This window comes from Centropristis striata, chromosome 13 (assembly GCF_030273125.1).
Source record: "Centropristis striata isolate RG_2023a ecotype Rhode Island chromosome 13, C.striata_1.0, whole genome shotgun sequence".
Classification (NCBI taxonomy): domain Eukaryota; kingdom Metazoa; phylum Chordata; class Actinopteri; order Perciformes; family Serranidae; genus Centropristis; species Centropristis striata.
The window spans coordinates 2,685,351-2,707,864 of NC_081529.1; the positions used below are offsets into that span (position 1 = coordinate 2,685,351).

The following is a 22,514-nucleotide window of genomic DNA, read 5'->3' on the forward strand; positions in this document are numbered from 1 at the left end:
GATAGAGCACAAAGATATGCAGAAGGGTTGGGTTCTTAATGTCACCGGTCACGTTGTATTCTCAAAAGTATGTATCCACGAACTTTAGAACACATTATAAATAACCCTCTTGATCTTCTCCCCCCTCAATTGAAAAAAAAGAAAAAGTTCTCCGGTTTCCCATGACCCCCCCTCCCTGTTTTGTAAGGATGAAAAGATAATTCACCAACCACTGATATTCCCTTTAACCTCTGCTCAGCCAATCGCGTGTCTCAGCGGAGGAAAACGCCCAGTTCCCGTCACGTTGTGTCCAGAGGCGGAGCCACGGAGTCTGCTGAGGCCAATCAGAGTGAAGCTCATGAATAATGTGACAGCAGAAACCCTTCCTGCATTGCAGGCCCTGGTGAGTGCTGTCCCTCAACCTGACAGTGAACGCACCACACCAATGTGAATCGCTGGCTATTAAAGCCGCCGCCCCCTTTCCTCCTCACTCACCACTGCTTTCAGTTTTTTTGTTGGATTGACTGCGACAGCTGCCAATGTGTTGTTCATCTTCGTGAAGTTGGTACAAAGCCGAAGGGTGAGTAGACGTCTTGTGATTTTATTTGCAACAATGACAATAGTTAGAATATTTCCTGAATCGATGGGAGCGCGCATCAGGACGTTGTGTCCTCTGCGCGTGCTCGCGGCTGCAGTAGGTTCCTGATGTCACGTTCTCTTCTCAACTAATGAAAAAACCACAGACACCATGCACATCCAGCCCGGAGCTCTGCTGCTGGGTTTAGGGTGCTGTGGTCGTCTGTAGTGTTTGGAGGAGCATTCGCTGCGTCCTCCATTGTCTGATTTAGGACATATTTGGGTCAGAGCCTGATTTTTCTTTGTATTTTCCCAGACCTGTAGGCCCTCTGGACAGTTCAAATCAAAATTATCCATAAAAGGTATGAAATTAACATGCACATGATGGTGATTGTTGTGCCTTCATGGCTGTGTGAGTGTCAGTCATGGAGAAAGCATCCATAAAGTCCACAGAGAGCCTGAGGGAATCCCAGGGGGGCATCTAAGAAACCAGCAACAGTTCAGTTTCAGCACTGTGGTATTTACTCTCCAAGTCTGGAAAATCATGCTGCTTTGTTTATTGTTTCTTCCTCCATATATCGAACTGTAACACTCCTCAGATGAGGCTCCAAAAAATACCCTTTTAAAGTCATCCTCCAGTCAGAAATGTGTTGTGATTCATGTACTTGGATGCTTCAGCTTTACTGTACAGAATGATGTATGAGTAGGCCCTGAATTTTTAAACTTTGATACAATGCGATGATACCAGAGCACACACAAAAAATTTTTTTTATTTTTTTATTGACAACTTGCACACACTTTAGTCCCAGGTTGCAGCCTTGAGTTGAAACTCTGATTACAGATCTTTAAAAAGAAATATAGCTTTGGTATCTAGGATAAACTATTAAATGTAATATTAATGGAGATTGCACCATTTTAAGCATGTGGTATCATAAAAATATCAAGGTATTGATACTTTTGACAATCTTAGTGTGCTGTTTTCAAATTGAAATTACAAATAAATTGCATAGATGATTGACATTTTAATAAAATGTCATAAAATACTCCAAAAAATACTCTTTTAAAGTCCTCCTCCAGTCAGAAATGTGTTGTGCTTCATGTCCTTGGATGCTTCAGCTTTACTGTACAGGATGATGTATGAGTAGGCCCTGACTTTTAAACTTTGATACAATGTGATGATGCTAGATATCTCCTTTGATACCAGAGCACACACAAAATGTATTTTATTTTTATTTTTTTACTGACAACCTGCACACACTTTAGTCACAGGTTGCAGGCTTGAGTTGAAACTCTGATTACAGATCTTTAAAAAGAAATATAGCTTTGATATTTAGGATAAACGTAAACTATTAAATGTAATTTTAATGGAGATTGCATCATTTTAAGCATGTGGTATCATAAAAATATCAAGGTATTGATACTTTTGACAATCTTAATGTGCTGTTTTCAAATTGAAATTACAAATAAATTGCATAGATGATTGACATTTTAATAGGGGAAACTGGGTAGATGTCATTTGAAGTTAATCAAAGTCAATAAAACTTGTTTGTGGCTCATAGTTTTTATTGTATTTTTCTTTAGATATGTGTTCTTGAAGCTCTGTTTAAGGTGTTGTCGTGTGGAAAGTAAAGGAAGGTTTATTTGGGAAGTTGTTACAGTTTTACAGAACTTTCCAGATTGTTGCTCTGGTTTATCTGGGTTATTATCAGTCTTGGACAGTGACCAGCTGCTAGTTGCCCAACTCCTCTTTGTCCACTGTTATCAGCATCAATTTAGCACAAAAGAATCACAAAAGAATTTGGCTCATCAAAAGTATGCACAGATTCAAATTTGTAGTCCCAATGTGTGTCCCAGTGTTTGTGCACAGGCTAGTTATTGTAGTTTTCCACATGTCTTGGCTTGACTCGATTTCAACATTTCATAGTAGCATATCAACGCTGACACAACATGAACGGCTGGATCAAGTTTATACCTGATCTGTGCCCTTGTCTGTGTCTTCCTGCATCCTCTCTCACACCACTCCCCCATTTCTTCGGAAAGGTTGCACCATTTCTACAAGCAGGAAGTGAACACAAAGTCGTATTTTAGTCCATCCTGCAGTCACTTCAGCCTAAATCATGCCTTTTAAAAGTCTCCATTGCTGTTAGGATGATTGATAGTGTCGGTAGAGATGCAGAGAAGATATTAAATATGTGATATGATCGTGTGTGTGTGTCTGCATGCTGTTTAATAAAGGCAGTAGCAGGCAGAAGAAGCCCTTTGACCATCTCAGATGAAAGGCAGAGAATATATGTTGACACACAATTGCACACACACATGCACCAATGCACGTTGGATCCTTATCACTCAGTGTACAAGTTCAGCGCTGTGTGTTTGCACAGGAGTTTCTGCAATAACAGCTAAGGGTTCAGCTTGTTAAGTTACCAAAAATGACAAGATTTGACATGCAGTATATTTTAAAGTGTGAATTGTAAAGAAATACTAACATGAAACAATGTTTGACTACAAATTCCATCAGTGATCCACTAGATAGGATTGTAAAAACGGTAACGGACGCGCTTACATCACAGTCAAATGTAGTAGTGTTGAAATAGGGTGTGTGGTTCCTTGATGACATATTTGTAAGTGTATGAGGAAATGATGCCCAGGAGAAAGTTACACAAAATGTGTGTAGATGAAGCTGGTACTACTTACATAAAGAAAAATAAGCAAATTAAAGGCATTTTTTCGTGTAGCAAAATAAATAAACAGCTAATTTAAAACTATTAAACCAAAGGTTTCAGTGTAAAAAGCCATTTTTTGTGTCAATTAATCACACATTTGGAAACTTTTGGTTTTAAAAAAAAAAGAAAGTGACAATCACTGAAGTGCTCCCATCTCATCTGAGTTTGTTCTGTGTTTTCCCAGCATGCCGCTGGCTCGCAGCCTCTCTGTCACGTCCCTGTCAGGACTTGAGGAGTGGGACGAGGAGTTTGATTTAGAAGACGCCGTCCTTTTTGAAATTGCATGGGAGGTCGCAAACAAAGGCAAGTGTGTGTTTGTGTACCTGTTTGCTCTCACTTGTGTGCATTTCTTTCAGGTGTATGATGAAATTTTGGCCAAGGCAAAGATGCGTTATTTAAAAAAAAAAAAAAAAATTACTACGAATGTATTTTTTTAGATTTTCCATTTTAAATTACATATACAAACAAATACATAAAGAAAGAAATATGCCAATGAAATAAATCATTATGGCAAAAAATAATGCTGAGATAAATAAATGAGGCAATTAATATATTTAGAAAATGCAAATGTAAATGAGCCAATATAGCTGAATAAATAAATGGGTTTTATTTTTTTTTAAATTTACTACTTTTTATTTAGACTTTTATTTTATAATTTCACATTAATTTAATTCAGGGCACTTTTGTTTCACAATTCCAGATTTATTTATTTTTATTTTCTAATGCCACATTTATTTCCCCTTAAAAAGTATTTATTTGAAAATAAAAATCTGTTTTCTGAACTATTTTGACCAATTTCTATATTTCAATTTTGCATTTATGCATGTATTTATTATATATATACCTTGCCACATTTATTTCCCAGACATAATTATTTATTTAATTTATATTAACTAATATAAATATACACTCATTGATTTTTTGATAAATACTGTTTTTATTTCTGCTTATTTTATCTTACTGTCTTTACACTTATCATTTTATCTGCCATGTTAATTTAATTTGTCTGAATTTATTTGAATTTGTAAAGAACTTTGTAACATTGTTCAGAAAAGCGCTATATAACAGAGTTGCATAGTTTTCAAGTGACTTCATGTCCAATCGTGTTTATTTACACAAGTAATTCTATTCTACTCCTTAATACATACTCCTTCTTTAGATACTTTATTTTTTATTGTATTTTTACTGTATTTTTATATTCTATTGCTTGAAGTATGCCTAGGTTGTTCTTTTTATTTAATTGTGTTGTTATTGTCTCTGTGTGTAATGCTGCTGCTACACTGTAATTTCCCAGCTTGGGATAAATAAAGTCTATCTATCTATATCTATCTAATTCTCTGTAGAGAAATTGTTGTTGCAAGAGAGACTTATCACTTTAATGGCCCATATATATCAGGTTGAGTCACATTATATCTTTGTCTCGACTTTGTGTGTGTACGTGTGGCATGTTTGCTGCATGTGTGAAGTTGGAGGCATCTACACCGTCATCCAGACCAAAGCCCGTCTGACTGCAGAGGAATGGGGGGAGAACTATTTCCTGGTGGGTCCCTACGTGGAGAGCAACGTGCGTACGCAGGTGGAGCTGATTGAGCCCACCAACCCTGTGCTGAAGAGAACCATTGACAAGATGAACGCCAGTGGGTGTAAGGTACTACGTGCACACTAAACACACACGGCTCTCAGTTAACCCTTTGATGCACAACATGGGTCTAAAGCAGGGGTGGGCAATTAATTTTCCCAAGGGGCCACATGACCAATACCACGAAGGTTGCAGGGGCCGGACCAAAACTCGGAACTAAATTCAGCTCAATATTAATGTAATCGCTTTATAAAATACAGTAAATTATCTGGTTTTGAGCTGCTACTGATAGGAATACATGTTATGATAAGACTGTTAATGTGGAGTAAATCAAATATAGCAGTAAAAAGTAGTAAATACTCCAATCACTATATCACAAGTCCATTTATTTTAAACACAACTGTAAATGTCCTTTAGTACGCTCCTATTTGTGTTTTGTATTATATAGCTTGTTTTTCATGTTTGTACATTTTCAAGGTGTTTAACAATGTTGAGGTGCTTTTATTTTGAAAAAGTGCCGTCCAGTGTGAAACGGGTGCTTTAATTTTGAAAGGTAGTGACAGGAAATAACCGGTAGAACGGTTAAATGAATAAACGAACGGTAAATAATAACGAGTGCGTAGTAATTCATATAAAGTTGATATAAAGTATCAAAAGGTTTCTATAGTGGCTGACTGACAGGACACAAGGATTGTTAAAGTTTATTTTCTTCTGTCATATATATTAGTGGCTATATTTGTTGTCTTAACTATAGTAAAAGTGTTGTTAGCTAGTGCTAATGTTTGCTTTTTTTTTTCAAAATAAAAGCACTGCGGTTATATTGATTTTCTAAGGTTTTTATGTTCTATATCTTTGCAATAATTCATCGTTCAGTATTCCAGGTTTTCCTCAATTAGTTTGTTTTTGATCATCATACATCCTAATTTTTATGTTTTCCTTTTATTACTTTTTGAATAAAATCCCTTTTTCTGTCACTACTCTTCTAATACACAACATGGTTGAAAAATGAGCCATATCCATTTTTTTAGCTAAGTAGCTTGTTAAGCTAACTTCTTAGCTAACTTCTTGGCTAAGTAGTTAGCTTAGCAAGCTACTTAGCCAAGTAGTTAGCAATGTGGTAATAATACAAAAAAACTTTTTTTCTTTATAAATTATGAGAAGCAAAATGGAAATAATGATCTGTTGTTCTCAAAAACAAGATATTTAAAGAATATTTAGAATGTTCAATCATAAAATACGTTTATCAAAAGATAGAGCACAGAAACACACAGCAGCATTAAATAACATGGGAAATGAATGCGGGTCATTTTTGACCCATGTTGTGCATCAAAGGGTTAAATATGTATGTTCCACTCAGCCTTGTGTCTCTGACCAGCTCTCTAAACCCACTGACATTTCCCCGCAAAGGTTAGAGGTTGTATCAGTGTCTCTCTGTCTCTCTCTCTTGAAACTCTCTCCAGAAATAGATGACTGCCGGTGTGTGTGTGTGTGTGTGTGTGTGTGTGTGTGTGTGTGTGTGTGTGTGTGTGTGTGTGTGTGTGTGTGTGTGTGTGTGTGTGTGTGTGTGTGTGTGTGTGTGTGTGTGTGTGTGTGTGTGTGTGTGTGTGTGTGTGTGTGTGTGTGTGTGTGTGTGTGTGTGTGTGTGTGTGTGTGTGTGTGTGTGTGTGTGTGTGTGTGTGTGTGTGTGTGTGTGTGTGTGTGTGTGTGTGTGTGTGTGTGTGTGTGTGTGTGTGTGTGTGTGTGTGTGTGTGTGTGTGTGTGTGTGTGTGTGTGTGTGTGTGTGTGTGTGTGTGTGTGTGTGTGTGTGTGTGTGAGATACTTTTAAAGCTTTGTGCTGTGTCACTCTGGGAGTTCTGTGGAACTATGGGTCAAGGCTTGAAACCTATCTGGTTTACCTTGACTCATATGACCTTTAAGCCCACCACATACAGTGCACAGTTAGTTTCTTAAAGATATTTAAGTCCTGTATAAGTGCAATAAATTATGTGGTGGGTTCCAACTTAGTCACATGCTGCGTTCATAATCACATACACTACCGGTCAAAAGTTTTAGAACACACCAACTTTTCAAGAATTTAATTGAAAATGATGCAGTTTAATGTCTCAGTGTACTCTGAAATTAATGCACATTTGCAACATTTAAAATTCTTTATTGAGCATGATAGTGTTTTGAAAATAAAAAAAAGATTCAAAATCACATTTTATGTTGGACTAAAGGACTAAAAAAAGACACAAAATGACAAAAAAAGACACCAAAAGACACAAAATGACAAAAAAAACAGACACAAAATGACTTACAAAGACATGAAAAGAATTCAAAAATGGACAAAATAGCCCGAGACTCCATAGAGTTAAGTTGTTTACCCATTTTTTGTTCCCTGAAAAAGGCCTACTTGTATAATTCTGAAATGTACATTATTTTTCAGTTTTGGTTAAGCTTACCTTTTTTTATTTACCTCTGGCAGTTCACCACTTACCTTTGTACCCTTTCAAGCTGTTCATTTGACTTGAACTGCTTGAATTTCAATAAAAAACTAGAAAAATTGGGGTGTTCTAAAACTTTTGACCGGTAGTGTACGTTTTCTTTATACTTTTAGAACATGCTGCCTTGAGCACACACTGCTGCTGCAGCATGCATACATTTGGGCCACACTATTTGGTCATAACATTAAACTTTGACCCTTGTCTCATACAGGCTGCACAGAGGATTGTTGGTCAGAAACGCATGCTGGCTCACACAGTCAGACTTCCTCATATTGTTAGCATACTGCATTTGAAATGCTATTTATTGGTACATATTTAATGTTTTTCTGGCATGTGGTAGTGTGTGTATTGGAATGAACGGTTTCTTGAAGCTTGAAAGGAAAAACTTTGTGATTCTATATCAGAAAGGCTAAATGTATGCCCTGAAATAAAGTACTTTTAGCTCAGAGAGTGAAGGACTATAATAATAATAATAGAATTATAATAATTTATTGTAAATATTGGTTTCCTTATCTTTTCTTGTTTTTCTGATGCTTGCTTTGGCAATATATACATTGTTACGTCATGCCAATAAAGCCAATTGAATTGAATTGAATTGAATTGAATTGAATTGTCTAACCCATTCATCTACATAAAAAGAAGCCTGTTAACAATGAATAGCTGATTTATATGTGTAATAAACTAGAAGGGTACACGCTGACCTTCCCCAAGGTCATGCCCTATCTTGAAATGTTAAAAATAATGTGTGCATCTGACCTGAGATTTGGATCTGCTCCAAAATGTATTTGGTTTCTTCCTTGGCCCATGCTTCATTTTTCCACCATGTTACATGCAAATCAGGCCCTATAGGAACCAATCAAACTCTTTATGCTAAAGCAGGGGTGTCAAACTCTGGCCCGCGGGCCAAATTTGGCCCGCAGTGTAATTTTATTTGGCCCGTGAGGCAATACCAAATTATTATCTTATAATTGTACTGTAAAAGCTGACCCGCCGGTATTATACGGCGCATTTACAGCTAATACTACAAATCCCACAATGCCCTGCTGTTGTTTTGGCGCGTCAATCAGGACAGGACCCAGAAACGCTCCTCTGTGACAGTCGTCATAGCAACCTCAAGCTAGAGCTGTCTCCCAGCTACCCCTTCCCAAAAATGGCGAAAAGAAAGGCAGAATTTATTAACCTGTTGAAAAAGTTTATTTTGATATTTAAATCAGAAGGATGCAAATAGAAAAGAGGCATACGATTTTCATTTATTTTTTATTTAATAAATTAATGACATTGATGTGTTTTTTATTTGAAATTTGATTTTGCATGTCTGCACTATTTAGCTATATATTGTATGTTTATAAGCGTTGCTGGTTCCATATTTAATGTTAAAGCAAAACATGTTTGGTATATATTAAAAGGTTTATTTGTTCAATGTTGGCCCGCGATTTTATTCAAGTTTTAAATTTTGGCCCATTGTGTATTTGAGTTTGACACCCCTGTGCTAAAGTGAAGATGTTTCACAAGATTTGAGTGGTTTGTACTCCCTCTCTCACCCTTTTTCCCATTTTCCCCGCAGGTCTACTTTGGGCGGTGGCTGATAGAAGGAAGTCCCTATGTCGTTCTGATTGATGTGGCGTTCACTGCCTGGTCTCTGGACTCCTGGAAGGCCGAGTTGTGGGATCTTTGTGCTATCGGCGTGCCGTGGTTTGACCGTGAGGCCAATGACGCCGTGCTGTTTGGCTTCCTGACCACCTGGCTTTTGGGAGAGGTGACAAGAATTTTATAATGTTAAAGCTTTGTTGTGTGAAAAGGACAGGTCGAATACTATTTATCTGTATGTCCTTGAAAAGGTCTTATAGTAGAAATAAACTGTAGGCTTCTAAGTCTAAACTGTGGGAGATGCATGAAAAAGATTGTGTGTCAGTTCTCTGTTGCAGCCCCCAAACTATGGAATGAGCTGCCTTTTCACATCAGACAAGCCTCCTCACTGTCCATTTTTTTGTTATTAAACTTTTTATTTGAAGAAAAACAAAACAGCACATACATGTTGCTCTACATCTTGTAAACATGTCAAGTCTTTTCATCAAAACATACAGAGAAAGAAATGGTTTTAAAAAATATAAATAATATATAAACATTATATAAATAAAATCAAAATCACATCCTTGCAAAAGCATTTCAACTCTATCACAATACTCTTACAAAGACATACTTATACCTAAATTCACTGTCCATTTTTAAAAGTCATCTTAAAACCTATTTTTATTCCTTGGGTTTTAACCACGCATGAGACTCTACTCTTGTTTTTAGTGTTTTATGGTTTGCTTTTATTTATTGTTTTTTAAATTGTCTTTTAAAAAGCAATGAATCTATTTATTTTAGTGTTTATTTCCTGTTTTATTTATTTTATTGTCTCTTGTTCTGTTTGTTTATGTACAGCACTTTGCTGCGGCTGTGGTTGTTTTAACCCATTGAAGCCTGGAAAGCGGATACGTCGTTTTGTAGTATTTGTATATGCTCTCAAATACTTTTTGAATTTCATTTCTATCTGCTACAGAGGCTGAAAAATCGATTATTTAGTAGAAGCGTTCACACTTCTGTTAAATTTCCAGAAAAACTTCAGGTTTTAGGGGCTGATTTTAAAATCGCGCAGAGGTTTTACAGGCGTTTCAGGCCTCAATGGCTTAAAGTGCTTTACAAATAAAGTTGAGTTGAGTTGAGTTGGTGTGTGTGTGTGTAGTCGTTACTAACTGTGTTTTCTCCCGTGTTGCAGTATGCGGCCCAGTCTGAGGAGCCTCCGCACATTGTGGCCCATTTCCATGAGTGGTTGGCCGGCCTGGGCCTGGTGTTGTGTAGACATAGGAAACTGCCTGTCGCAACCATCTTCACCACACATGCCACACTGCTGGGACGATACCTGTGTGCTGGAAATGTGGACTTCTATAACAACCTTGCAGAGGTATGTGTGTAATAACAACAAACACTAAATAATAGAAAGATACCATTTAACTGTTTTCTATACAGTACAGGGCAAAAGTTTGGACAAACCTTCTCATTCAATGCGTTTCCTTTATTTTCATGACTATTTACATTGTAGATTCATCAAAACTATTAATGAACACATGTTCAGTGAACATGTGTAAATATTAAATATTTGCAAAAAATATTAATCTGTAAAGTTTTTATAGCATTTTTTTGGAGGTGGACATTTTCAGCCCAAAGGGCTCGAAAGGGTATTACATTTTAAATCTGACACTACACAAAAACTAAAAATGCATCAAAATCAATTTTGTTCTTAATCTTTGACATATCCAAGCCTGTGAAAAAAACCAATGCCCCGACCCAAAAAAATATATTATATGAAAAATAACTAAATTTTTGTGTTTTTTTCATATAAAACATCAGTGACATCATGCAATCAAACTGGCATTTAAAGGGTTAAAATCCTCAAAATCTTTGAATGTTTAATAGTTTTGAGCAGGGCAGAAGTTGTTTAAGATTTTTATGCAGAAAAAAGTAGAAAAAAATATGAATCTGTAGTTTTTAGTTTTAAGTTTTTATAGCATTTTTTTTAGAGGTGGACATTTTCAGCCCAAAGGGCTCGAAAGGGTAGTACATTAAAGTGAGTCCTGAGGGTTAAGTACATAATTCCATATGTGTTCATTCATAGTTTTGATGCCTTCAGTGAGAATCTACAATGTAAATAGTCATGAAAATAAAGAAAAACGCATTGAATGAGAAGGTGTGTGTCCAAACTTTTGGCCTGTACTGTATGTAAATTAGAACCAAATACATAATCCAACTGATATTCAACAGGAAATGTAAGTAATCTCTCTCCTGTTTGTGTCTCATTCAGTTCAATGTGGATAAGGAAGCAGGTGACAGGCAGATCTACCACCGTTACTGTATAGAGAGATCAGCTGCTCACTGTGCCCACGTCTTCACCACGGTGTCCCACATCACAGCCGTAGAGGCAGAGCACCTGCTCAAGAGGAAACCAGGTGTGTGGAGGTGAATTGAAGTGTGAAATTCAGAAACTTCCTTTGCTCATTAGTCAAGTGGACGGGCAAGCAGGTCTTAAAGGCAAGGCAAGTTTATTTGTATAGCACAATTCAACACAAGGTAATTCAAAGTGCTGTACATACACATTAAAAACAGCAAGACACAATTGAAAACAGTAAAAACAGTAAAAAAAAAAGTCAATTAAAACAGGGAAATAGAAATAAAAATATAAATAGGATAAAATAAGATACAGCAGGATAAAAAAAGAGATAAAATAATTTTAAAAAAGCACAAGTCAAACATTGTGTAGTTAAAAAGTAAGGGCAGTAGAGTAGAGCAGATAAGTGTTAAAGTTAAGAGGACGCTGCAGTAAACAATAGTGTTTTTAGTCCTGATTTAACCCATTGAAGCCTGGAAAGCAGATACGTCGTTTTGTAGTATTTGTATAAGCTCTCAAATACTTTTTGAATTTCATTTCTATCTGCTACAGAGGCTGAAAAATCGATTATTTAGTAGAAGCGTTGACACTTCTGTTGAATTTCCAGAAAAACTTCAGGTTTTAGGGGCTTATTTTAAAATCGCCCAGAGGTTTTACAGGCATTTTAGGCGTCAATGGGTTAAAGGAGCAGACCTCAGATCTACAGGTAGTTTGTTCCACAGGTGAGGAGCAGAATAACTGAAAGCTGCCTCACCCCGCTTAGTTCTTGTTCTTGGGACACACAACCAGCCAGTTCCAGATGACCTAAACTTAAAGAGATAGTTTGGATGTTTTAAAGTGGGGTTGTATGAGGTCCATAGTCTGTCAGCCCTGTTTAAGTTTACATGTGGGGGGATTAAAGCTGCTACAAATGCTCTCTTCAAGGCAACCAGACTCCATTGACAAAAAACATGAATTTTACTTTGCAGAACACAGATCTACCACTGCCGCGATCACTTAGTTTGTACACAGTAACACAAACTAACAGGTCGAGGCAGCAGTAGACCAGCATCTCCTGTGTTCAGCAAGGTAAAAATAATGTTTTTGTCAATAAAGTCTGGTGGCTTCATTCAGAGCAGTTTAGGAGTTATGTAAAGTATGCAACGTGGTCATTTGATGAAAGGGGGCGTGGATTAAGCATTAGGGGCGGGGCTTTATGAAATATTGTTATGTAGAAGTGTTAAGGGCTGGACTCTGATGAAGCATGAGACGTTTGGATCAGATCAGACAAAGAATGGAAAAGTTATAACGATCTCATGTTTTATGGCGACACGCCATATTTTGTCGCCATGCCACGCCCACATAGTGTGACCGTCGGTAAAGATTTATACAGCTTTTGATCCCAAAGGCCTTGTGATGCTACTGTCCAAGTTTGAAGTCAATTGGATAAAATCTGTAGGAGGAGTTTGTTAAAGTATGCGACCTGGAAATGGCCAAAAACGATGACAAGTGCGATATTCAATCAAAGATGGCCGACTTCCTGTACGTTTTTGGGTATGCTTCTGTTCCTCACCGGAAAAAGATCGCAGATTTTTTGAGGGGGCTGAAATATGTTTTGCTATGACCGCTATCTCCTGTAGGTATTAGCTACCTAGCTAATGAAATACTTGACTTAGTTTTACTGATTTCTCTGACTTTGCATTCACTAACAGACATTATCACCCCCAACGGGCTCAATGTGAAGAAGTTCTCAGCCGTGCACGAGTTTCAGAACCTCCACGCTCAGAGCAAGAATCGCATTCAGGAGTTCGTCAGGGGACACTTCTACGGGTCAGCATTCACAGAACATACCAAACTTTATTTAAAAAGGAAAAACGGTGTGAATGGAATGTGATTTTTTGGTTTGTGTTTGATGATCAGGCACCTTGACTTCAACCTGGACAAGTGTTTGTTCCTCTTCATTGCTGGAAGGTACGAGTTCTCCAACAAAGGAGCTGACATCTTCTTGGAAGCTTTAGCCAGACTCAACTATCTGCTCAGAGTAAGTGTGTGTATATATACATGTATACATACATTTGTGTGTAAGAGGATGAAAGTTCATCTTAGGTGTAAAACTTTTTTTTTTTATTACTTTATTGCAGGTTATGAAATTACAAATATTAACAGCTTCATCACATATTCAATTCATCCTGCCACATTTATGCATTTTTTACAAGAGGCAATGCCAAAAGAATAAATAAATAAGTAAATAAGATATTCATTTTTAATTGTTTGCTTATTCAATTAATTGTTTCATTAAGGAAAAAAAAAAGAAAAAGAAAAAAAAAACTCCTTCAACACTCCACGCACAGTTCTAGTTTTCCACTCCATTTATTTCCATTACCATTTACTCCAGTTTCTTTTAAATTCTTCTTCTCTGTTTCTTAACTTGTAGGTGATTCTTTCCATTTCCTTAATCTCATCTTCTGTTATTTTCCATTTGTTGATGCATGGTGAATTAACGTCCAACCAATTTCGTGTGATCTGTTTTAATGCAGCTATACGTATCAATCACTGTATACAGATATTTATCTCCTTCCTTCTCGATTTGGGATGGAATAATACCTAAAAGAATATTAAGTGGTTTTAATGGCTTCTTTAAATAAAAATGTACTGATGATTTTCTCCTGAACTGCCCTCCAGAATGTTTCTAACACTGGACAGAAATAAAAAATATGTGCATGGTTAGCTTCTTGTTCCGGACATTCCCTCCAGCATTTTGCACTTCCTGATGAACTATATTTTGATTTAATGATTGGTGTTACGAAGAGCTTCATGTTAATTTTCCAGGCAAATTCTTTCCAATACTTTGTTTGTGGTGTCTTCGTAAAACTTTATCCTCATATTCCTGCATGGTCCGGCTGTTGCAGGTCAATCACAGTGACGTGACCGTCATTGCATTCTTCATCATGCCAGCTCGCACAAACAACTTCAACGTGGAGACCTTGAAGGGCCAAGCGGTCAGGAAGCAGCTCTGGTGAGCTTTCTTTCTTTTTTATTGCTTTTAAAGACAGAACAAGTACAGCAGTCCGATAAAAATTAAAAGGTACATTACAATCAAATTGAAAATAATAGTAATAATAATAATAATGAAATAAATAGAAAAAAAAAGAAAAATAGGTAAAAATAAAAAGGGACCAGCCGACGACCCCCCCACCCCCCTAACTTGGATCTCTATAAAACTCTTACAGGACATGAGAGACCATGTTCAAGTAATGCAAATAAAAATATTGATTACAGCAACTCCTTGATCTTATCTGCCTTTGTTTGCCATGCTAGAATAGTATCAGCGCCAGCACCGTGCATTCTTGCCACTGAAAGCTCCATATTTATTATGTCAATGCATGTGTTAATCCAATGGGGTTTGGTAACTGTATGTGGAGGTTTCCCTTAGGAGAATACGTCTTTTCCAGCATGTCAGTTGTAATGAGGTGGTATCATTCAGGAGTAGCACAATGGGAGAACATGGTACAGTGACTTCCAGTACATTAGATAAAGTAGAACAAACCTCACCCCAAAAAAGCTTCACATCCTTGCATTCCCAGTATATATGTATATATGAGCCTATAAGTCCATCTGAGCAAAGGGTGCAAATTGGAGATTGGTGAGGTTTCTTTCTGATATTAAACTAGGAGACGTTTAGGAGACGTGTGTGTGTGTGTTTGTAGTTTTCTTATTACACTTGTGTTCTCTTTGTTTTTGTTCCTGACAGGGATACTGCTCAGACTGTGAAGGAACGCTTTGGAAAGAAACTTTATGAGTCACTTCTAGTGTAAGTTGCCATTATCAGAGGGCTTGAATCTTGTAAGATGTGGAATGACCAGTTAGAGTTAGAAACACCCACTTAATGAATCCAATCCAATCCAATCCACTTTATTTGTATAGCACATTTAACCCATAAGAGCCCAGACCCATTTATCCTTGAAAGAAAATTATGGGAGATCTGCCACAGACCCATTTATGATGTTTTTTTAAAATACTACCCTTAAATGTCAAAAATCTGTGGTGTGACATATATGTCACATTGGGCATTTATGGTATTTATGTTTATGATATTTCTTATTTTAATATAAATAAACTCAACACCTTTTCTGCTTAAAGAGACACAAATTTGCCTTTTTCTCTGCATCTCCACAACATATATTAAAATTGTGACATTATTAGTGCTGTTAAATGGGTTAAATGCAATAAAGTGCACCATATTAACAGAATAGAATTGTTAAATTGGTTATAATTATAACAAAAAATAAGCTTTTGGAAATTAGCTACTTTTTCACATTTCTGTTTCCAGTCACTTAGGGATTTAATGAGTTAAGGTGAAAAATAAAGCTGAATATGGGAGATTCTAGAAGATTTAAAGTGTTTGTTACACCTGTGTCACCACGGGTTCTTATGGGTTAAACAACACAAACGTCTCCAAAGTGCTGTACATAAAATCAACAATAAAACAAAATTCCATATACCAATCAGCAATAAATAATAAGTGTATAAATCTAAAATGATGCCATAAATAAAACAATACAAGAAAGTCACACTCCAGAAGTGTCAAATCTGACCTGGATATACCTCGATTTTAATTCTGACTTTGTATCATCATCATTAAAGAGTTTCAGTCTAAAAAAAAAAGCTGTTTTCCTCAGTGGGCAGCTGCCAGATGTGTCGAAGATGCTGGACAAAGAGGATTTCACCATAATGAAGCGGGCCATCTTTGCGACTCAGAGACAATGCCAGCCTCCAATCTGCACCCACAACATGCTGGAGGACAGCAGCGACCCCATCCTGAACTGTGTCCGCCGCATCGGCCTTTTCAACAGCTCCTCTGACCGCGTCAAGGTAAGCTCAGCTGCCAACAATCAAATACACCAAAATTAAGAGCACGGGTATTAACAGCAGAACAAAGTTTAGAGATGGAAAGAATAACTTTTAGAAATAGGGAACAAATACATATTTGGAATAAGTTATACTGTAAAAAAAGGCTGGTAAAAACAGTGGAAATATTTAATCAAATTAAGGAGATGAACTAAATGGTCCCCTCCCCAACACAAACACTCACATGCACACACACACACACACACACACACAGATTCATGAACACGCATACATGCACCACCGCTTATTTTTTCATTATATTATTATCTTTTTTTGTTTTTTTTTGTTTTGTGTCATTAGTTTGTTTATTTCTTTTCTTAGAGATCCTCATTTGGGGAATACCAGTTTGCCTTGTATATATGTTTGTCTGTTTACCCTATGTTTTTGTTATTTACTTTGTGAATATATACCTTGAAAAAAAGGGGGGAAAAATGCAAGGTACAATATTGTAAAGAAAACGAAATGACTCATTATGTTTGTGAAAGTAAGAAGCCTTGCAATAAAGTATAAAAAAAAAAAAAAGGTAAGGTCAGTTGCCACGAATGGCTGAAGCCATAAAAATATTATTGCAAGTGAAGCTCATTTCCGGGTTGGCCTTACAAAAATACCTCGTTCCTGCAGCACTTTCTAGGAAATACTGATTCAGAGTAGCTTCTCCCTCCTTTAGATAATCTTCCATCCAGAGTTCCTGTCGTCCACTTCTCCTCTGCTTCCGATGGATTATGAGGAGTTTGTTCGAGGCTGCCACCTCGGCGTCTTCCCGTCTTACTACGAGCCTTGGGGCTACACACCAGGTATGACTCGTACATGCTGACAAGGTGTATTTATTTCTCCAGGTTTATTGTATAATATTAAAATGTTAATTGATTACGGAGGGAATTTGGATGAAATATTGTGAAGTTCAATGGAAAATAACAAACTCAACCTACTGGAGAGTGTTTGGCTGGAAATGTCTCAGTAGGTTCTTTATTACACCAGTTCAGCAGTCACATCACTCAGGTTCTTCCAGCTGTTGGAGAAAGTGTGGCTCCATAATCACTTGTTCTGTCCAAATGTAAATGCTTTCTGGCGTAAGATCTACATAGAAGTGGTGACAATATTTGGGACAAACATTGCTTTTAATTGGGATGAATTTCTTTTTGGGCTTCTGCACTCTACATCCTCAAATAAAAACACAAAATACATATTTGGCATACTGAGTATAGCTGCTAAAAAAGCTATAACAAGGAAATGGCTTAAGCCAGACAGCTCATCTATAGACGAGTGGTATGACATCATCTATGAAATTTTTGTAATGGAAAGAATCACTTTCTCTGTGAGGCTTCAAAAAGCCAAATTTGAGGAAATCTGGGAGAAGTGGAGATTGTACATCGCCCCGAAACGCCCTTCTTTTGTTTAATATTGTGTGACTTTCTTTTAAAAAAAATGTTTTAATCTGTTTTTTACAACTTACTGTAGATGTAAACACCCCCAAGTTCTGTTTGTTTGTTTGTTTATAAAAATCTGAAAATATGGATCACAGTGTCTATTATCAAAATGGTGATGACTGTTGTAATATGATATTGAAATGCGATTCTAAACAAAGACAAAATGTAAAAAAAAAAAAAAAATGTTAATTGGGCTTTACTGTTTCTGTCACCATCAGCTGAGTGCACAGTCATGGGAATCCCATCGATCTCCACTAACCTGTCGGGCTTTGGTTGTTTCATGGAGGAACACATAGCAGACCCTTCAGCATATGGTGCGTTTGTCTTTCTTTATTAAATTCTCAGTTTGTTTTTAAAAAGATACACAAGCATGTTTTTTTTTTTTTTTTTCACATCATGCTTTTTTTTCTTTTTGCAGGTATTTACATCCTGGACCGGCGGTACCGAGGGGTGGACGAGTCGTGTAACCAGCTCACATCCTTCCTGTTTCAGTTCTGCAAGCAGAGCCGGCGCCAGCGGATCATCCAGAGGAACAGGACCGAGCGTCTGAGTGAACTGTTGGACTGGAGATACCTTGGCAGAGTGAGATACTAAATCCTGAGGAATTATTATCTCTACCAGCTGTAGGCCTAGAGGGCAACATGTGTTCAGGCCTGTGTTTGTGTGTTTGTAGGCCGCACCAGACTGGACCCACCAGCCTTACATTTTTGTGCATATTTGTGTGTGTGTTCAAGGATCTCTCACAATTTTTGGAAAAACCTACACTACTGGTCAAAAGTTTTAGAACACACCAACTTTTCCAGAATTTAATTGAAAATGATGCAGTTTAATGTCTCAGTGTACTCTGAAATTAATGCACATTTGCAACATTTAAAATTCTTTATTGAGCATGATAGTGTTTTGAAAGTAAAAAAAAGATTCAAAATCACATTTTATATTGGACTAAAGGACTAAAAAAAAGACACAAAAAGACACAAAATGACTAAAAAAAGACACAAAATGACCAAAAAAAGACACAAAATGACCAAAAAAAGACATGAAAAGAATTAAAAAATGGACAAAATTGCCCTATAAGACTCCATAGAGTTAAGTTGTTAACCCACTTCTTGTTCCCTGAAAAAGGCCTACTTGTATAATTCTGAAATGTACATTATTTTTCAGTTTTGGTTAAGCTTACCTTTTTTTATTTACCTCTGGCAGTTCACCACTTACCTTTGTACCCTTTCAAGCTGTTCATTTGACTTGAACTGCTTGAATTTCAATAAAAAAATGGAAAAATTGGGGTGTTCTAAAACTTTTGACCGGTAGTGTATGTCTGACTACTCTTTTAGATATTCTTCGTGTGAGAGGAGACTTACCTGCAGAGATCTGCACTTTTTTTAGTTATGTTCGTTTGATGACTTCAAGGTAAATGAATGTTGGTTTTTCTCGTTTTCTTCTCTAGTATTATATATCTGCCCGTCATATGGCCCTGGCTAAAGCCTTCCCTGACGACTACATCTATGAACTTCATGAGCCCACCTCAGTAAGTTAACCCTACTGTTTGTATTGGACATGTTCCAAGTGCTGTCTATTATTATTTCATGTTATTTTTGCATTCATCTGTACACCAAGGTTATAATAGTTTTGGATTTTTCATTAGTTTTAGTTTTAATTTTGTTGTGAATATTTGTCTTCAAATTCAGTTAGTTTTAGTTAGTTTTAAGAGTGAGTTTTCTAGTTTTAGTTTAGTTTTTATTTTTTGAAAATGCTTAGTTTTAGTTTAGTTTTTATTAGTTTTAGTGTTAGTTTTAGTTTTTTTGTAATGGGCTATGTGTTGGGTGCGTGATTCAAAGAGGTCATAATAAATGTTTCCTTTATTTCCTTTGGTTTATCATCTCAGCCCCAATAAGGTTATTAACTCTTACAGTTCTGGGTGTTTTGAATTTTGGTTCTAGTGTAAACATCCCAGTCTCAGTAAACATATTCACCATGTGTTGCATGTTCTAATAGAAACACTGAATTATGAATGAAAAAAGTTAACAAAAACAAAAACTAAGGACATTTTCACTATAATTTTAGTTAGTTTTAGTTAGTTTTGTAACCACGTGATACAGTTTCAGTTAGTTATCGTTTATTTAAAAACTCTAGTTTTTATTTTTATTTCAGTTAACGAAAATGTTTTTTCAATTCTAGTTTTCGTTATTTCGTTAGTTTTCGTTAACCCTCTATGGTACGGTGTTGCTCTGAGGCAACATTCCCATTTTTGGCCTGTTAAATTTCTACAATGCATGTTTTTGAGTGTTGTGATGCTTTAATAAAGAGGGAAGAGTATAGGGAACCAATAGCAATGCTTTAATTTGTCACATGACCTCCAGGAGGCCATATTGAAACTCTATTTGGTGACTTTTCCAAAGAAAACAGCTTTGCCAGTTTGCACCTCAAAAAATCACTCAAAACTTAATTTTCCTGGCCCTTTACAATCTGGAAACAAATATATTCCTACTGATAGGTGAGTTATCCTTCATTTTTGATAGTTTTTGTACACTTAGACTGTTCAAGACATTCATTTCAATGGGTCGTTGGTTCAATGGTACAATGTTTCCTGTTCATGTTAAAATTAATTCAAAAAACGTCCTTTTTCACTTGTGCACCGTTATGGTACAATGTTTCCTATAGACAACAAACCCCAAAAATTTCCAAAAGAAAAAGTATTATAACATTTCTTCAGATTATTTATGTTTAGTTTCTTTAAGACAAAAAACACTCCAAATTTTTTTTTCCTAACTGGCATCATAATGCGTACCATAGAGGGTTAACTATAATAACCTTGCTGTACACCTCCACCCGCTGATTTTCGCTGCCTCCGTCCTCAGACTTCGGGTTTCCGTTACCCCCGACCGGCGTCTGTGCCGCCGTCTCCAGCTCTGTCCCGCCACTCGTCCCCCCGCCACAGCGAGGCAGAGGACAACGATGAAGACGAACCCTACGATGAAGATCTGGAGGCAGAAAAGGACCGGGTGAACATCCGTCAGCCCTACGCCCTGCCGTACAAAAACAAGTTGTTGGCTGCCCCGGCGTCCAATGGGAACGGAGATAGTGACAAAAACTGACACACATACATACAAAAAGTACATGCTACTAGTACAACCTTATAGTCAGGCGGCTTAGCTAAATAAAGGGGACACGCTGGACAAAAGCACCAAATTTTTTCCATGTGCTCTCTGTCACCATAGGTTTCAATTTTTGGTAGGAGCCACTTCATCAAGATGGCCGATCCGAGATGGCACCCATATAAAGTCTATGAGAACCAATACATCTTCCAAGCCACTCAGAAGGTCAATCTTGGTGTCAAAATCTACATTTTCTGGGTCAAGGAATCATTTAAAGCTGTTGAGAATATCACTAGATGATTATTTGATCAAATAGATCAATGTTAATTTTCACCCAGACTGGTAGGCAACTCGCTTCAAGTGCTGCAGCAGAGAATCCTGAGCTGAAAATGTTTGGAATCTATCTACCATCTATCTAACATATCTATTTGATCATCTAGTGATATTCTCAGTAGCTTTAAATTATTCTTTGCCCCAGAAAATGTATATTTTGACACTAAGATTGACCTTCTAAGTGGCTTAGAAGATATACTGGTTCTCATAGACTTTATATGGCTGCCATCTCCGATCTGCAACCTTGATGAATTGGCTCCTACCAAAAATTGAAACCTATAGTGATTAGAGAGCATGTGGAAAAAATTTGGTGCTTTTGTCCGACGTGTCCCCTTTCTTCCCAAATCTGGTCCTAAGCCGCCGGACTATTATGGCTTATGTACAAATGAGTGTAGTTGTGTGAATGGGAGTGATACATTTATTATCAGCTTGTTGTGGAAAAATTGCATCACTGTCAGTGTCTTCCCAACCTCTTCGTACCTCAGAATTTTTGGAAATATCTGTCAGTTTGATATGTTTTGGTATTGTTTCAGTTTCACCAGCAGTGCAGCCAGTGGTTTGCTTTGTGTAATAAATACAGACAGCTCAACATGGAGATAAAAAAAAAATCAGGGTTGCTGGATTTTACTAACACTGGATAACATAATGTAGATCTTAAGGCATCGAGACAATAATAGAGAATTATTTTGAGTCTGTGGAGGGTTTTTATACTTGATTCAAAGGTTGATCGGAGCAGGGGAAAAAACGTAACCCTCCTTTTTAACTATGCCACCTTTACATATTCAAAAATATTTTCCTGGTTAAAAAAAATTTAAAGAGTGTCAGTTATTATGAGTACCCACTACGAGCACTTGTTCTTTTTACTTGTGTTTGGCTTTAAAAAAATGTGACGATTATACGCTTACAACTCAACTGTCCACCTTGTAGCATCTTTTTTTCTTTCTTCCAAATGCCTTGTTTACTACAAAGCTTCCCAGAATTGAAATAAAATGTAAAACGCACACAGATACAAATAGCAAATGGTATCAGAAAACATCATTTTGAGATTATGTGTGTTTTCGTTTTCTTTCTGCGCCTTATTGTATCACAGCCTTTCAGTGACCATCACTGATGAACAACCTCACATTTCTTTATCTGTGTGTGCGTGTGCTTGTGTGGATTATTCCATTATTCCAGTATTTATTTCTGAAGGGAATAGAGGTGAGACATACAGAGGACAAAAGGGACATAAGCGAGAGTAAAGGTGCTGTAGTATGTCCTAACTTTTTGTCTATAATGGAAGAAGGAAAATGGTTTTACCAGGCGTATCCTCACTCCCTGTAAGAGTTCTGTCATTTGTTACAATCTCGCACCAGATTAACTAATAATAAAGTTTAAATAAATATATATATACTTAGTGTTTTACAAATGATTACTGGCTCTTTTTTTCTTTGTGTGCATGCACTTTATTGGAACACAAATGTCAAAGGGTCCGTGGTTTTTCAAGTTCTCAGTAACATACTGATCC

At 36.8% G+C, this 22,514-nt stretch overlaps 1 protein-coding gene across 2 annotated transcripts; it reads left to right on the plus strand.

Moving 5' to 3' along the window:
• Positions 1-400: 400 nt before the first annotated feature.
• On the plus strand, positions 401-20,806 carry gys1 (glycogen synthase 1 (muscle)). Of its 2 annotated transcripts, none has more exons than XM_059348522.1 (16): positions 401-559; positions 3,463-3,581; positions 4,745-4,926; positions 8,905-9,096; positions 10,102-10,287; positions 11,185-11,329; positions 12,960-13,077; positions 13,168-13,288; positions 14,157-14,263; positions 14,999-15,058; positions 15,927-16,119; positions 16,823-16,949; positions 17,801-17,896; positions 18,001-18,164; positions 19,027-19,107; positions 20,438-20,805. In XM_059348522.1, the coding sequence occupies exons 2-16, from the start codon at positions 3,464-3,466 to the stop codon at positions 20,672-20,674; spliced, it is 2,127 nt and encodes a 708-aa protein (XP_059204505.1). In that variant the 5' UTR covers positions 401-559; position 3,463; the 3' UTR covers positions 20,675-20,805. The 2 variants fall into 2 exon arrangements, with proteins under 2 accessions (XP_059204505.1, XP_059204506.1); XM_059348523.1 differs by lacking the exon at positions 401-559 and adding an exon at positions 771-917 and having other exon boundaries at positions 20,438-20,806.
• The last annotated feature ends 1,708 nt before the right edge of the window (positions 20,807-22,514 follow it).

Bases quoted from the DNA above. Each gene is read 5' to 3' on its own strand.
- gys1 (XM_059348522.1), top strand. From the start codon at position 3,464: ATGCCGCTGGCTCGCAGCCTCTCTGTCACGTCCCTGTCAGGACTTGAG. The intron at 3,582-4,744 runs GCAAGTGTGTGT...GCATGTGTGAAG, and splicing joins ATGGGAGGTCGCAAACAAAG to TTGGAGGCATCTACACCGTC. The intron at 17,897-18,000 runs GTGCGTTTGTCT...TTCTTTTTGCAG, and splicing joins AGCAGACCCTTCAGCATATG to GTATTTACATCCTGGACCGG.